Raw genomic sequence first — 15150 nt, forward strand, 5'->3', positions numbered from 1 at the left:
TGCTGACTCACATGATCCTTACCCATCAATCAGAAAGCACCCTATGCCAACTGACAAACCGTTCAACCATTAAACTCTCATAACTGTCAAACCACCGCCGGCTCTATAAATATGCAGAGCTGTTCCTCAATAAACAGGCATTTTCTCCGAAGATGAGCCTTGATCGTTCTTTCAAGTTGTATGATACTGAATGAGTTCCACACCAGGACTTCTGCCTTGAACTACCCCAGAGCTTTAAACAGCACCAATTGCCTACTGTAACTATCTACAAAGATTTTCCACAGGAAACTCAAATTAATCAATAGGAATTGAGCTTATATTTCCCTTTATAAATTTAGTTCTATGTTCCTATTAATAATGCTTATTAAATGAGCATTTATGCCATCACTCAAGTCAGTAAACTGGGAGTTATGATAATCTCCTCCCTCCTTTCCCCTTCTGCAAGGAAAGAGTCATAAGTGCTTGTGAAAGTCAGAATTCTAAGAAAACTAGCAAAATAACAAGGTAATTTATAACCATGATCGGTGTACCCAGGTGTTCTGCCCTATTATTCTATTCCCTCCCCTTGAGTGAAGACAGGACTTTTGACCTGCTTCTAGCCAATAAAATATGGCAAAGGTTTTGTCAATGTCATGATTACATTATATTAGATAAGACTCCATTTTAGCAGAACAGAATGAGAGAAATTCCTTTACTGCCTTTAAAAAAGTAAACTGTCATGAGGTGAGAGAGCAACGCGGCAATGAACCTTGCATTACATCTCGGAGCTGAGAACAGACTCTAAATGAAAGCCAGAAAGGAAACAGGGTTCTCAGTCACAAAGCTGCAAGGGATAAATTTTGCCTCTGTTGGGTGAAGTCTTCATTCACCCAAATGAACTTGAAAGCAGATTCTTCTGTTGGCAAGCTCCAGATGAGAATGAAACCTGGTCAACACCTTGACTTGCAACCTGGTGAGGCTTGACACTTAGCTAAGCCAGGCATAAATTCCAACAAGGACACTGAGATGCTAAATGTGTGCTGGTTAAAGTGCCCAGTGTAATAAATCATTCTCTCTTCAGATACAATGTTTTATAAAACATGGACTCACATGAACTTTGGTAAGCTCACAGATGCTCATCTGATATGCCTTCACCTGGTGGGTGCCATCTTAGCACTTATAAGCCAAAGATTAAACACCTAATTTATAATCTAAACCCAAGAAAGTGGGGCCAAGAAAAAACAAGTGTTCCCTCTGTTGTATGCCAAAAGCTCATATTCTAGTTTCCCGTATGATGCAGACAGCTTTGCATGGATCATCAACACCAGATATGTCTACCTTCTTCAGGAAATACCCTATTCTCTATTCAGTGTCTTGAGAAAGCACTAATATGACAACACATGTAGAGACAAAATCCTTTCCATGAGATCCCACAGAGCATGAAGGGGAGAAGAGAAGTCATAGTGTCATCGCAGAAAAAAAAAACATTTTGAGTCCAAACAAGCTGATTCCCTGGAGAATCAGGCAAGGAGTTGGGCACCCAAGGAGATCTGGGCTTGAAAATAAATACCTGAGACAACAGAACAGTGTGTAGAGAAGGGTGAAGTCAAGTCTGCCCAAGGATCTCACCAGTGTTTACTGGATAAATAAAGGTATCATAAAGCTGGAGGGCTGGTTCCTCAACATCCAGAAGGAACGATTTCTCCTAAATCTGAACTTACACACAGGATAACATGAGGGCTGGAGAAAATGGAGACTTCTCATCAGTTTGAGAAGTAAGAAAACTAACTTTGTAGATATCTAGTCTTTTTTTTCTTACTTTTTTCTTTACTTTTCTATACAGATGAACTATAAGCATTTAATTCAAAATATTCATAAAAGAAACAAAAAATTAGAATAATTTGTTTGAACTCATACAGAATGAAATCCTTCTCTGCAAATCTGAACCATCTCTATTAAAATTAAATACCCTGATTTTTATATTTTGAAGTACAATGCAATATCTTCAAATTCAAAAATACTATAAATTTTAACATCTGGGTGAAGTCACAGTCGAATACGTGAAAACCTTAGGTATCCATTCATCTAGATTGATCTTATCAAAATCAAGAAGACTTGAAATTTTTCATTAAATGTATCCCAAATTAACTGCAAGATATTTTTCATTTACCTGATGTTTCACTTTCTGCCCAGAGAGCTGCGGATCCAGACAAAGTTCTTTGCAGTTGTCCACGATTTCCTTGTTTAGATTGAAGATGGTCAATAAGAAATGGGATTGGCTGGTCAGGTGTCTCAGTTATTAGCTTGGTCATTAATTCCTGAAGACAGAATGGAGCACACATTTATGTCTAATAACCACAGCAAAGATAATAAACATTAAATTAGCATTTAATATTGTCAATCATCACTGTTTCTATGCAGGAACTAATTTAATCCTAAGAATATTTTCAAGCAGGGACAAATTACTGCCCTCATTCTGAGAGAAGTGAAGTATAGAGAACTGAACTGTCTACATTGCAGAGCTAAAATAGAGTAAACCCAAGAAGTATTTGTTTATATTAATCTTTATTTCTCATAGTTAGCCTAAATATACTAGAAATTTTATCTAAGTACTTATTTTTAAAAAGCATCATCTCAGAATTTTAAGTTTTTGCTTACTGTTCTGAGAGATGCCATTACAAACTAAGCGTTAGATAAAATTCACCATATGCCTTATATAGTAAGTTTTAGATATCAGATACACCCTAAAAAGTTACTGTGTTAATGAGGTATATTCAAATCTAAAGTGATTAGGTTATGAGAGCTGTAACCTTATCATATATAACCCCCAGTCCATTCTAGCTTGAATGGATTGACTTGGGGGACACCATAGGCCGGGGGACATGGCTAGTGAAGGTGGGTCATGGGGGCATGCCATTAAAGGGTTCATTTTCCTTCAGCTCCTTCCTCTCTCCCTCTCTGTTTCCTGATCCTGCCAGGAACCAAGCAGTTTCCCCCCTGCTGGGCCCTTTGGCCATGATGTGCTGCCTCTCTTGGGCCTAGAGCAATGGATTCAGCCTACCATGGACTGAATGTCCAAAACCTTGAGCCCCTTTTTCCACCTTTAAGTTGTTCTCATCGGGTATTTTAGTCATGGTGACACAAAGCTGATTTAAGCATATACTAATGTCATTTTTCCTTCTTATCCACACATAAATATCCCTAAATGAAGAAAATTTTGTTGGAATGAATAAATGGGTAATATGCCAGAGATTCACAAAAATGAAAAAGTGTCTGAAACAGTCCCCAAACATTACAGAATCTTCTTTTTACAAAAATCTCTGATGAGTAAATCTTTTGGTCTCTTCCTCTGTGTATGTTCCTCCCTCTCCCTCTCTCCCCATCCCCCTCCCCTCCCCCTCCTCTCCCCCTCTCCCTCTTTCCCCCTTCCCCTCACCCTCCCCCCTCCCTCACCCTCCCCCCTCTCCCTCCCCCTCCTCCTCTCCTTCTCCCTCTCCCTCTCCCTCTCCCTCTCATTAAGCAACAGCAAGATCTTTACCTGCGAAACAGGCCATTCCATTTTTAAATAGCTCTAATGATACCTTAAATTGGGCCAAAATTTGCCCAAGGGTAATATCTATACATTGTTTTTTCCAGTCAGAAAGAGCAAAAAAACAATCTCCAATTTGTGGTCAATTAGAATCCCCAGATTGTTCGAACATGAACAGCTGTCAAGCCGCGGGTGTTGTGAAATTGGATTTCTAAATTCACAAGCACCACTTTTTGGTCTTATCAGTCACATTCCATCTTGTTGGTTTTAGCCTAGAATTCTGGTCTGTCAACTGTCATTTTATGTTCAGATTCTAGGAGAGGCAATCTAGTGAGCAGGCCTGAAAAATCAGATGTTAGTCTTTTTGTTTGATGGTGGCCTCTTTCCTCCACCTTGAATGTTTTTCTCTCAGATGGCTGATGGTGATCCTATCATCATTCAGTCTACAAGGATGCCTTCTCAGCAAGGCTTAGCCTTAACCAATCTTTCAAGACTTTATCACTTTATTTTCTTCTCAGCCTTCAGCACTCTCCAGAGTCATTTTGCTAATTATTTGTCCACCTATTAACTCAGGGATGTTCCTTTACATTTATAACAGTCTACAAACACACAGATTTATCTGATCAGAGCCTAAATGGTTTTTGTAGATGACAAGATCCCAAGTTGGTCTTAGAGATATGCATCAAATAATTCAGAGTATCTCAAAAAAAATGTGCTGATTGAACCTAGATTTGGAGCTTAAAAGAGCAAGTGGTTTCTACCCTAAATACATTGTAATGCAAAATATTTATAAGACAAATGTAATACTTTTGTATTCTGAAAAACAGGTAAGCAAACACCATTTAATATAGTCTTATGTATTTCTGCTGCTGAAAAATCTCAGTCATTCGCATTATAACTAAAGAGGCCATTTGTCTACTGTTGTAATCATGAAGCACTGCAGGTTCAATTAAACTCCAATTATACATCAACGGCTGGAATTTTAAACATTTCAGATTTTGCACTTTTGGGAGAGATGTATTACATTCTATTTGAGCTCATTGTACGTTACAAATGCCATTAGAAAATGGAAAGAAAAGTAAATCAAAGTGAGGCAGAAAAAATAAGAAGTAAAGTAGGACAGAAGAAAAAAGAAACACATAGGAGACATTTAAGGAAGGACAAGAAAATATAATTTTAAAGTTCTTCATACTTTTTGAGGCCTGTCATTCCCCAAATTAGTTCTTCCCAGGTCTATCACTCCCAAATTTCAGGGAAATCTATAAATCTTAGAGTTAACATAAAACCACTTACTCATGACAATTACCTTTTGCACTATTAATTAATCCACCAATAAATATATTAAGCAAAGAGAGACATGATATTTTAAGAAACCTATAATTTAGGGGACTTTCTAGTGTTATCTATAGATTATATAATGGAGCCAACATCATTCTAAAGCCCGTGAGAATGACAGCACCACCATAAACAATCTTGTGATCACCAGATTAATGCCATCCTTACCCAGCCTCCCATACCCACCCTTTACCAAGTTTTCTTTAAAAAAAGAACCAGTTACCCCAGAAGCACATCTCACTTTTCCCGCCATCATTTGTTTTATTTATTTATTTATCTTGAAATGACATTATCTTGACAAAGAATGCTTCCGGATAGGCACAAAATAATATGATATCTTGCAATATTAAATTTAATTTCATGGGTTTTTTATTGGTTCTTTTTAGTTATTCATGACAGTAGAATTCATCTTGACATGATTATAAAAGCATGGAATATATCTTATTCTAATTCACACTCCAGTATCTCCCCTTCCCCTTTCCTCTCCCCTCCACTTTCTCCCTTCTATTATCTTTCTGCCATTTACCCATAGTTATTTTTTTAATTGATTTCTTGTGGATGTACATGATGGTGAGATTCGCTGTGCTGTATTCATATACGAACATAGGAAAGTTGTGTCAGATTCATTCCACTGTCATTCCTTTTCCCATTCCTTCTCCCTTCCCATCAATCCCCTTTGTCTACTCTACTAAAGTTTATTCCCTCTACCCCTTATTGTGGGTTAGGTCCCATACATCAGAGAAAACATTCCACCTTTGGTTTGAGATAACCCACATTTTCCCTTGAACATGTCTCTGCTTTCCCAAATAAATCTTTGTCTGTGTCTCTGACTGGCATGTGCTGAAATTCTTTTCATGACATAATCCCAGGACCCCACATGTCAAGTTCCCACCCTCAGGAACTCTTCAGACTGTCTTCTGGTGATATCTCTTCTCCAGAGGCAGAGAGACCAACTAGACTATTCTATTCACAGAAAGCCTGAGCACTAAGATAAAAGCAAAATTAGGTCAGAATAAAGAGCTCCAGAATCACAGTGATTTCTCTCCTGAGACCGCAGAAAGTATCATATGCTTTTTATAAAAAAAAAAAAAAATCCACCTTTAGGATTGGACAGGAAGTTTCCATATTTTTGTTCTTGTAAAATAAACTGAAGTTCCCCAATGTTTTCCTCAGAAGATGGATTACACAGTCAAAATATGCCAAATAATCTCTATTATATTTTAAAAGTATTATCAGTCTAATAACTAGTTTTGGCTACAATTAAATTCCATTAATAAATATTAGAGACTGAAGACACAGAACAATTGCAGTCACAGCAAAATTAAAACAGTTAATGTTTGCAATAGAGTGTGTTAGGCATCTGGGTTGGGAAACAGGACAGTTGAATTCATCTTGACATGATTATAAAATTATAAAACCATCTAGCTGTAGATGATTTTACTTACAAGAGGAATGATCCTGCCTCTCACTTAATCCACATATCCATTGACATTAGAACTCAAATGATTCTGAGAACTTGAACTTGCAAAAATCCCTTTCCTGGGCAAGAAAATGTTAATCCTTAGATTTGCAAAGATGCTCCTGGCAATAAAAAGATTGATTTCTTTCCACCCCTGGGACTTAGAGGCACAAAAATAGAACCGAGGGGCTGAAAGATTTGAGGAAGTGAGAATAGAGATGTGTAGTTAGAATGTAAAGTCAGGGCTAGAAATTGATAACAGGAAGTTTCACAAGGATCACTGACCAGAGGAAGAAAATATCCCAGAGCATGAAGCCAGTCTCAGGCACACAGACTGAACACCCTTAGATTGAGTGTGTCCAGGAGGAGGCTCATCTGCCAGTCTTGCCATTGGTGTAAGAGTCATGACATGAAATTCCCTAAGATATTTGTGCTATGTGTCTAAATTGAAAGAAAATAAGAGTGGTGACAGCACTTTTGCCTGGTAACAAAATGCCTGTGGACATTTTAGGCTAAATATTTAAGTATTGATAAAATGCAAGTATTATGATGTGTTTGCATTCACTGCCTAGATTAAACCTGAGTCATTCAGGTTGCAATCAAAATATACTAGCAGTTGTTACCAAAAAAAGGTTTAAATTCTAATTTAAACTTATCAGGCAATATCAATAAAATTGTTCATGTATGGAATATGCAATAAGTGATACAGGAAATGGAGGAAATAGTAGAAATTAGACATAAAGGGTTTAAAATCAGATACACATTCCTGAATCATTCATCTCCTACTTACTAGCTGTGTGACTTTAGGGAAGGCACTTAACCACTTTAATATCCAATACTCCATCCACTAGCCAGTCATAGTAGAACACACATCTACAATACCAGAGGCTCTGGAAACTGAGGCAAGAAGGATCTCCAGTTCAAAGCCAGTCTTGACAACTTAGCAAAGCCGTAAGCAATTTAGTGAGACCCAGAGCACCCCTGGGTTCAATCCCAACATACCAAGACAATAAATAAATATTCCATGTACTACTGTGAATGATGATAGTAACTTCATCGTAGGGTTACCATGGAGTAATGAGATAATGATGGCAAAGCATTCCCAAAGTCCCTGAGTTATGTGTAGACTGCCATGATGGATGATCTAACACTTCCTTCTAAGATATAACACTTCCTAGGGAACTATTTCCAGAATCTCCTTCATATGATCTAGGTTAGAGTTTCTCAAGGAGAGGAATTCGTAGGGGTCTTAGAAAGCATAGAGGAGCGGAAGAAATTATTCTCTAAGGTTAGCAGGGCATGGTAGCTCATGTCTGTGATCCCAGTTACTCTGAAGTTGACTACAGGCAGATGTGACAGCGGATGAGATTCACAGCAGCTTCCCAGCATGTTTGTGGAAAACTCCACTGCAGCTTGGAATAGCTCGAGAGCTCTGCAAAGCACAGAAGTGCAGCAGCTTCCAGGCAAGCACTGGAGACCACCTGCTTCTGTGCTGCAGGCTGAGCTCCTCAGGGTCAGCTCCTCTGATCCCGGCTGACAGTCCCTTTGACTGCATCCGACTGTCTACTCTCCATCTGAAAACTCAGTTTTACAAAACCCTATTAGGACTTGGATACACAGAGGGGGTTATCTCTTCCAACTTAACCACTAATGACATACCCACAAAGCTGTTAGCTACTATTTTAATGTTTACTATGATTTTTCAATATTTACATCTTTATATAATTTATTTATGTATGTCTGTTTATTACTATTATCATAATTATGCATTTGCACTGGTATATGTGCAAAACATTCTATTCTTTATTTTTTATTTTAAAACTAACAACTAACTTTGTAATATAGTTAATTATCAACTATAACCTTTAACTTCATAAATATATTATACATTAAAACAGGCCCCTGCATTGATATCTGCCTCCTATTATTTTAATTACCCTTCCATTACTTTTAACACTTCAAAATATTACTTTTAAATTATGATTACATAGGAAGATAAACATCATTTTTAAAAATTTGGAAGACCAATCTAAAGAACATGAATCATTAAGTATTAAGCAAATGCAAATTTGTATTCTACAATATGTAAGGACTCCTGGAATTGAGAGCTACTATATCCAGTAATGGACAGACAACCTGTACTATAAAAAAATGGGAATGATTAGTGAGACAAAAAATGAATAACTGGTAATGATGATTGTCTCAAAATGCATTTTAAATTAATTGTCCACTAAACAAAAGCAAAACCATGAGTGAGTTGGTAGCTTATCACAGTCGTTTGTTACTAAAACTGAAATGAGTAATCAGGGGACAGTAAAAATTATTTTAGTAAAAGATGTACTTCATTTGTTGGAAGCTATAGAATCCCTTGCCTAAAAAGTAAACAAAATGTGCATAATTACACGCAGACACCAAATGATACATAATATTCTTGGGTGTTTACCCATCCATGAACAAAGGCTCCAAGCTCCATGTGTTAAGAACCCTTGTTATGGGTACACAGCATGGCATTCTGCCTAAAGATTTGTGACTTGAGGTTCAGTTACTTTTTTCTTCATTTGCCTGAGAGGTAAGTAACACTTCATATTCCTTTCACCCTCAGAAAAAAATTATCAGGAAATAAAATTAAATCCATTTCCAAAATCTCTGAAATTTCTTGTTATATGGCCTTTTCAAAAAATTTAATACATATGCAAGATATTGTACTCTTATTAATAAAGGTAATATTAATCACATTTTATTACTCAGCACCTATAATTATTTTAAATATTAATAGAATATGGCACATTATCATATGTAAAATGCTGTTTTAGTTCACAACTGGCATTAGGATCTGATGACTGAATTGATTTGTTTTAAATCTGCATGTTTCAATTTTCTGTTTTTAAGTAGGTCTCTTAATTATTTGCATTTGAGATCAAAACCTTCCAAAATCCATCCCCACCCCTGCCACCCAAATGTATTTCATAAGTAAGTAGGTAATGGACATTCAATTGTCAATAAATGTGAGAATGTGTGTCTGGTATTCAGTTGCCTGTGAAACATCTTTTCTTCTGAAAAAGCCCGTTCCCAATGGATAGAACTCAATTTGGTTTCTATCTGTACATAGCCCTGCTTATCTTCTCTCTCATTTCACTTTTTTTAATGGCAGTAAAATGGAAGGCTTTTTTCCCCCACCTTATTATATATCTAAGATTTATTAAGAGCTTTACAGATGGGCACAGTGGCATATGCCTGTAATCCCAGCAGCCTAGGAGGCTGAGGCAGGAGGATCTTGAGTTCAAAGCCAGCCTCAGCAAAAGTGAGGTGCTAAGCGACTCAGTGAGAGTCTGTCTCCAAATAAAATACAAAATAGGGTTGAGGGTGTGGCTTAATGGTCAAGTGCCCCTGAGTTCAACCACTGGTACCAAAAAAGAGTTTTTCAGGTCGGCAAGAAATGGGTTCCAATGCAGTATACAGGTTTCCATGCACAGTGAGAACAAGAAAGACATCTCTGATATTTTTCCTGTCAAATTCTTCCATACCATTCAGAGAATTCAGACTTCTGTATGTCAGGATCATGCACAAGCCTTCCCTAAGCCACTTCTCTCATTCCCAATTAAAAATGAAATTTCCTTAGAAGGCTGAACTCATCTGGAAAGAAAACAACATGAACAATAATTATTTGACATACTAATCATTTATTAAGCCTGCCAGATACAAGTGCCAAGTATTCTACATAGAATTAATCACTACGTATACATTAAAGAATTACATACAAGATGCAAAACAAGCTGACACTTTTACAAAGGTGCTTGTTAACTTCCTGCTTATTTCAGTTCACCTGGTTTTCACCAGCCTACCAATGTTCCCAGTCATTTCTACCTACCCTCATACCCACCAATGTATAGACCCAGGGAATAAGAAAATTTTATTCCTGACTTGTAAGTTTTTTGGCCCTTCTTAAATACGATTTAATATAAATGTAGCTTTATTTTGCTCACTTATAATAAACCAAAAAGCATCTAATTAGCCTCATTGTACACTATAGAATATAATCCAGAGGTGAAAGTAAGAAAAATAAAAAATAAGTTGCTTTATAATAAAGATTAAAAATGAAAATACCACAACTAGAAATTAATCATTCTTAATTCTAAAGCTAAATCATAGACATGGAATCCTGTCTATTTTTAATAATATGGTAAAATAATACATCTAGCCTGCAGAATTATTCAAATGACAAGTGATGCAAAATGTTGTCTAATGCCTACTAATATTTTCTCTAATCCAGAGATATCTTCTCAGATAAAATTTTTGAAGATTCAGTATGCACTTTGATACTCCTCATATAAAAAACAGAAGCTTGTAGCTGAATTTATAGGCAATCATAGAGGTCCCCAGTGAGAAATACTGGCATATCACATGGAAATACTTTTAGTTAGAGAATTATATCAGAGCAACTTATCTGGTTTTAGGTGGAATTTTCCACATTTTCACTTGGAAATTACTCTGTAGGAGTACAAAATAGGTGATCCTAGTAGAAATATTGAAACAGTTCAAAACTCAAGTAAATTAATTACATAAATCCACAATGGAGGTAATAGATGTATATAGAAACTGTCATAAAGAGGAAGCTTTCTCTCAGTTGAGTAAAAATTATTTTTCCTTTTTATCATTCCTATAAAATGTGTAACCAAAATAGGGTAACCAGCTTGGCACATCATGAGAAAATTTCATAGTGCACACCCGAGCACCTCCTTTTGGGACTGATGATCTGAGGAAAGGATGTACATTTCTGTACATCGATACATTTCTGTATTGCAAATTGCTGATAAATACAGTGGGCCATCTTAGGCAAACACAAGTACACAGTAAGTCCTCACTCTGATTGCAAGCATCCTAGAAGAGAATTTGAAAAAATACTGAAGTTAAAAAGAAGCTATAGATGGGGTACTTAAATGACCTAGATTTATATTCTGTTTTATGAATTTAGTTACTTAGTTCTCAAGGCCCTAGTTGTCTCATCCCTAAAATGGGTAGGACAGTGTCTACTTATCAGTTTGTTGTCCAGAGGATAGTAAAATATATAGCATACCACTTGGAATACAAGACCATATTTCACAGCAGTGGGAGTTCCCATTTGGTTTCCTATAACAAAAGAAGATACAGGGCAGAGGGCTGGTTTGTTTGGTCTCTCCAGATGTTATATTTTTCAAGATAAGTAAACATTTTGTCAAGTTGGCATTCCTCAAGACAATTCAGCTGCAGGCAATTGCAAGAGCAAATTTTAGACCTGTTAGCTGGAAATAGCATGGCCACCCTTTCCACAATGATTGTTTCAGTCTCCTAAAATTAACCACTCTCCAGACCTTTATGACAGTCATCTCTATGCTTTCATTATACATTCACCACCTGACTGAGAGGTTTTCTGAGGTTTTTTACACCACCAACAACCAACTCTGATGCTACAGACACCACCAGGGTGCTCAACAACTAAATTCATTTATTTAGTTGAAACTCTCTATCTGAAATTAGCATCAGATCCCACAAATTTAAGGACATAGGCCCCCAAACCTGCCCCACTTCAAATGGCAACACTAAGTGCCAGGCCACATGCATTTTTAATGAATTGGTTATAAATAAAGGGGATTGGAAATACCCAAGTCCTTTAATAGTAGAATAAAAAAAATTCGTGTTATATTCACATGTTATATTCAGAAAAACTAAACAACAATGGAAATGAGTAGTACTACAGTTGTACCTCATAACATGGGTAAATTCCAAAAGCATAAAGATGAGCAAAAGAAGCAAGACATAAATAACATATGCTGCCTGTGCTTGTTTATTTTAATGTCCAAAATAGACAAAAATGATCTGCAATGTCTGAGGCATGGTATTCTAGAAAGATGTTAGATATCTGTTCACAGTTCCTAGCACAGAGTTCCTAAGATCCTGGAAAATTCCTAAGTGATCAAAGTGATTGAATCTTCTTTTGTTCTAATGAAACATACAGTGAGGTTCTGCATGGATTTTAGAATAGTTGGTACCACTATCACCTCTGGCTTGTATTTTTATTGTTGCACATTATAATTCTACTTTTTAATTTTGTACCATTAGCATTAATTTAGATATGCTCACATATTTACAATTTTTGTTGCTCCTATTTCTTTCTTGATTTCCAACTATCCTCCTGAAATCACTCTCAACAACATAAGGGAAAACCTCTTATATTAGTGGTGACAAGACTTTCATTTTGCACAGAAATATTTTACATGCTTTTTAAACTGGAAAATATTTTAATTATATCTAATTATAAATTGGGATTTCTTTTCTTTTTGTTTCCCTTTTTTTTTTCTTTTTGGAGGCGATGGTTAGGGGTGGTACTACACACCTGTAGTCCCAGGTGCAGGGGAAGCCAAAGAGTTTGAGGCAGCCAAGGCAACACAGTGACATCCCATCTCAATTTTTTTTTTCTTTTTTGAGAAGTTAATCATATTTCTTTAAGGAATATCTGACTTTTTTTTTAGAGATTTCTAAAGATTTTTTCTTTTCATTATTTTTTGTTTGTAGTTTTTTATTTTAAAATAACCATAAATTTATATAGGAAGTTGCAAAGAAATATACAAGGAGGTGTCACATACCCTTCACTTAACTTGCCCCAATGTTAATATCTTGAAAATTTTAGTGTAATATCAAAACCAGGAAACTGGTATCTGTAGAGCTTATTCATATTTCAACAAGTTACAAGCATCCATGTCTGTGTGTGTAGCTCTATGCAATTTCATGGTAGTATAAGCAGGAATAACCACTTCTACAGGGAAGATAATAAACTGTACCAGAATCATCTAATTCCTCATGATATGTTATAGTCGTGTCTACCCATTCCCCTCTTTGTTTTTGAGACCCAGCAACCAATAATCTGTTTTCATGTTATTTTGTAATGTTATAAATAAAATAGTATATATTACTTTGAGAATTCTGTATTATACTCAGCATAATTTTTTGAGGTTCACCCAAGCCATTGAGCATATTAGTGGTTTATTTCATTTAATGCCAACTCATATCCATGATGTAGATGTTCTATAATGTGTTTAACCATTCATTAATACCACCAAAGCACATTTGTTTAGTTTATGGGTTTTGAATATAATACATAATTTTGCTATGGACATTCATTTAGAGGCTTTTGTGTAAATAAGAATTTTCATTTCTCTGGGTTAAATGCCTAAGAGTACAATTGCTGAGTTGTATATTAAAGCCATTTTTAGTTTTAAGAGAAGCTGACAAACTATTTTTAGAGTGACCATACAATTTTACCTTCTCATTTGCCATGTAAGGGTCATTTTAGCCATTCTTTTATGTTTACAGTGACATCTCATTGTAATTTTAACTGTATTTCTCTAATGACTAATAATGTTGAACATCTCTTGATGTGCTCATTTGTCATCTGTGTATCTTCTTCAGTAAAATGTCTATGCATGTTTTAGACCCATGTGTCTAATGGAATTATTTATTCATTTAATAAGTTTTAAAAGCTCATTATGCATTATAGATAGTACTGCTTTTGTTCAATATGTGTGATTTCAGAATATTTTGTTCCATCCTACAATTTCACTTTTTACTCTTATTATAGAATTTTTCTTGGAGTAAAAGTTTTTAATTTTAATGAATTCCATTTTGTGGTTTAGAATGTGGTGTCCCTCAAAATCTCATGTGTGAGACAATGCAAGAAAATTCAGGGGAGAAATGATTGGGTTTTAAGAGTCTTAACCTAATCAGTGATTTAATCCCCGGATAGGGATTAACTGAGAGGTAACTGAAGTGGTGGGGTGTGGCTGGAGGAGGTGGGAATTGGGGTGTGGCTTTGGGTATGTATTTGTATCTGGCCAGTGGAGTCTCTCTCTGTTTTCTGATCATGACATGGGCTGGTTTGCTCTGCCACACTCTTCTACCATGTTGTTCCTATGTCACCTAGAGCTGGCTGTCTATGAACTAAGACCTCTGAAACTGTGAGTCCTCAAATAAACTTTCCTCCTGTACAATTGTTCTGGCCAGACCTTTTAGTCAAGAAAGAGAAAAAGCTGACTAGAACAGTCCGGCTCATCAATTTTTCCTTTTATGGGTTTTGGGGTGTTTTTTTTTTTTGGCATCATATATAAGAGCTCTTCACCAGGTTTATGTCTGGAATATTTTCCTCTGAATTCCCTTGTACAGTTTCATAATTTTCTGATTTACATTAAACTCAATGACTCATTCTGAGTTAATTTTCACATATGGTGTCAAAGCTCAAAGTTTGAGGTCAAAGTTCAGTTTTTTGGCAATGAATGTTCTTTATCCAGTATCACTTATTGAGAATACTATCCTTCCTTCATTGAATCACTTTCTCTTCCTTTGTCAACAATTGATCAGCCTATTTGTTGTGTATCTATTTCTTGGTTCTCAATTTTGTTCTACTGATCTGTATGTCTACCTTTCCACCAGCACTAAATGTCTTTGATTTCTGGGTTCCCATCTTACACTTTAAAATCAAGCATAGTAGTCAGGCATGATGGCACACACCTGTAATTCCAGCAACTGTGGAGACTGAGGCAAGAGGATTGCAAATTAGAGTCCAGGCTGGGCAACTTGGTGAGATATTGTCTAAAACAAAAAATAAAAGGGGCTGAGGGTGTAACTCAATGATAAAGTGCCCATGGGTTCAATCCTCAGTTTCAGAAAAACAAAATGAAACACATGGCGTTTGGCTAGCTCGCCCTTCTGCCTTCTGCCATGTGAAGATGCAGCAAGAAGGTCTCACCAGACCAAAGACTGGTCTGGATCATGGTCTTTTCAATGTCTAGAACTTTGAGATATAAATTTCTGTTCTTTA

General features: G+C 36.2%; 1 protein-coding gene across 1 annotated transcript in view; it reads right to left on the bottom strand.

Moving 5' to 3' along the window:
* The window catches only part of CUNH8orf34 (chromosome unknown C8orf34 homolog), a 404315-nt gene that overhangs the window by 323878 nt on the left and 65287 nt on the right, over positions 1-15150 (bottom strand). The window contains 1 exon segment of the mRNA XM_046428478.2: positions 2150-2297. Coding sequence (XP_046284434.2) covers positions 2150-2297 — 148 coding nt within the window.

Source organism: Marmota monax, unplaced genomic scaffold (genome assembly GCF_021218885.2).
Source record: "Marmota monax isolate L192 unplaced genomic scaffold, Marmota_monax_Labrador192_F-V1.1 WCK01_AAM20220418_F8-fsc00044, whole genome shotgun sequence".
Lineage (NCBI taxonomy): Eukaryota > Metazoa > Chordata > Mammalia > Rodentia > Sciuridae > Marmota > Marmota monax.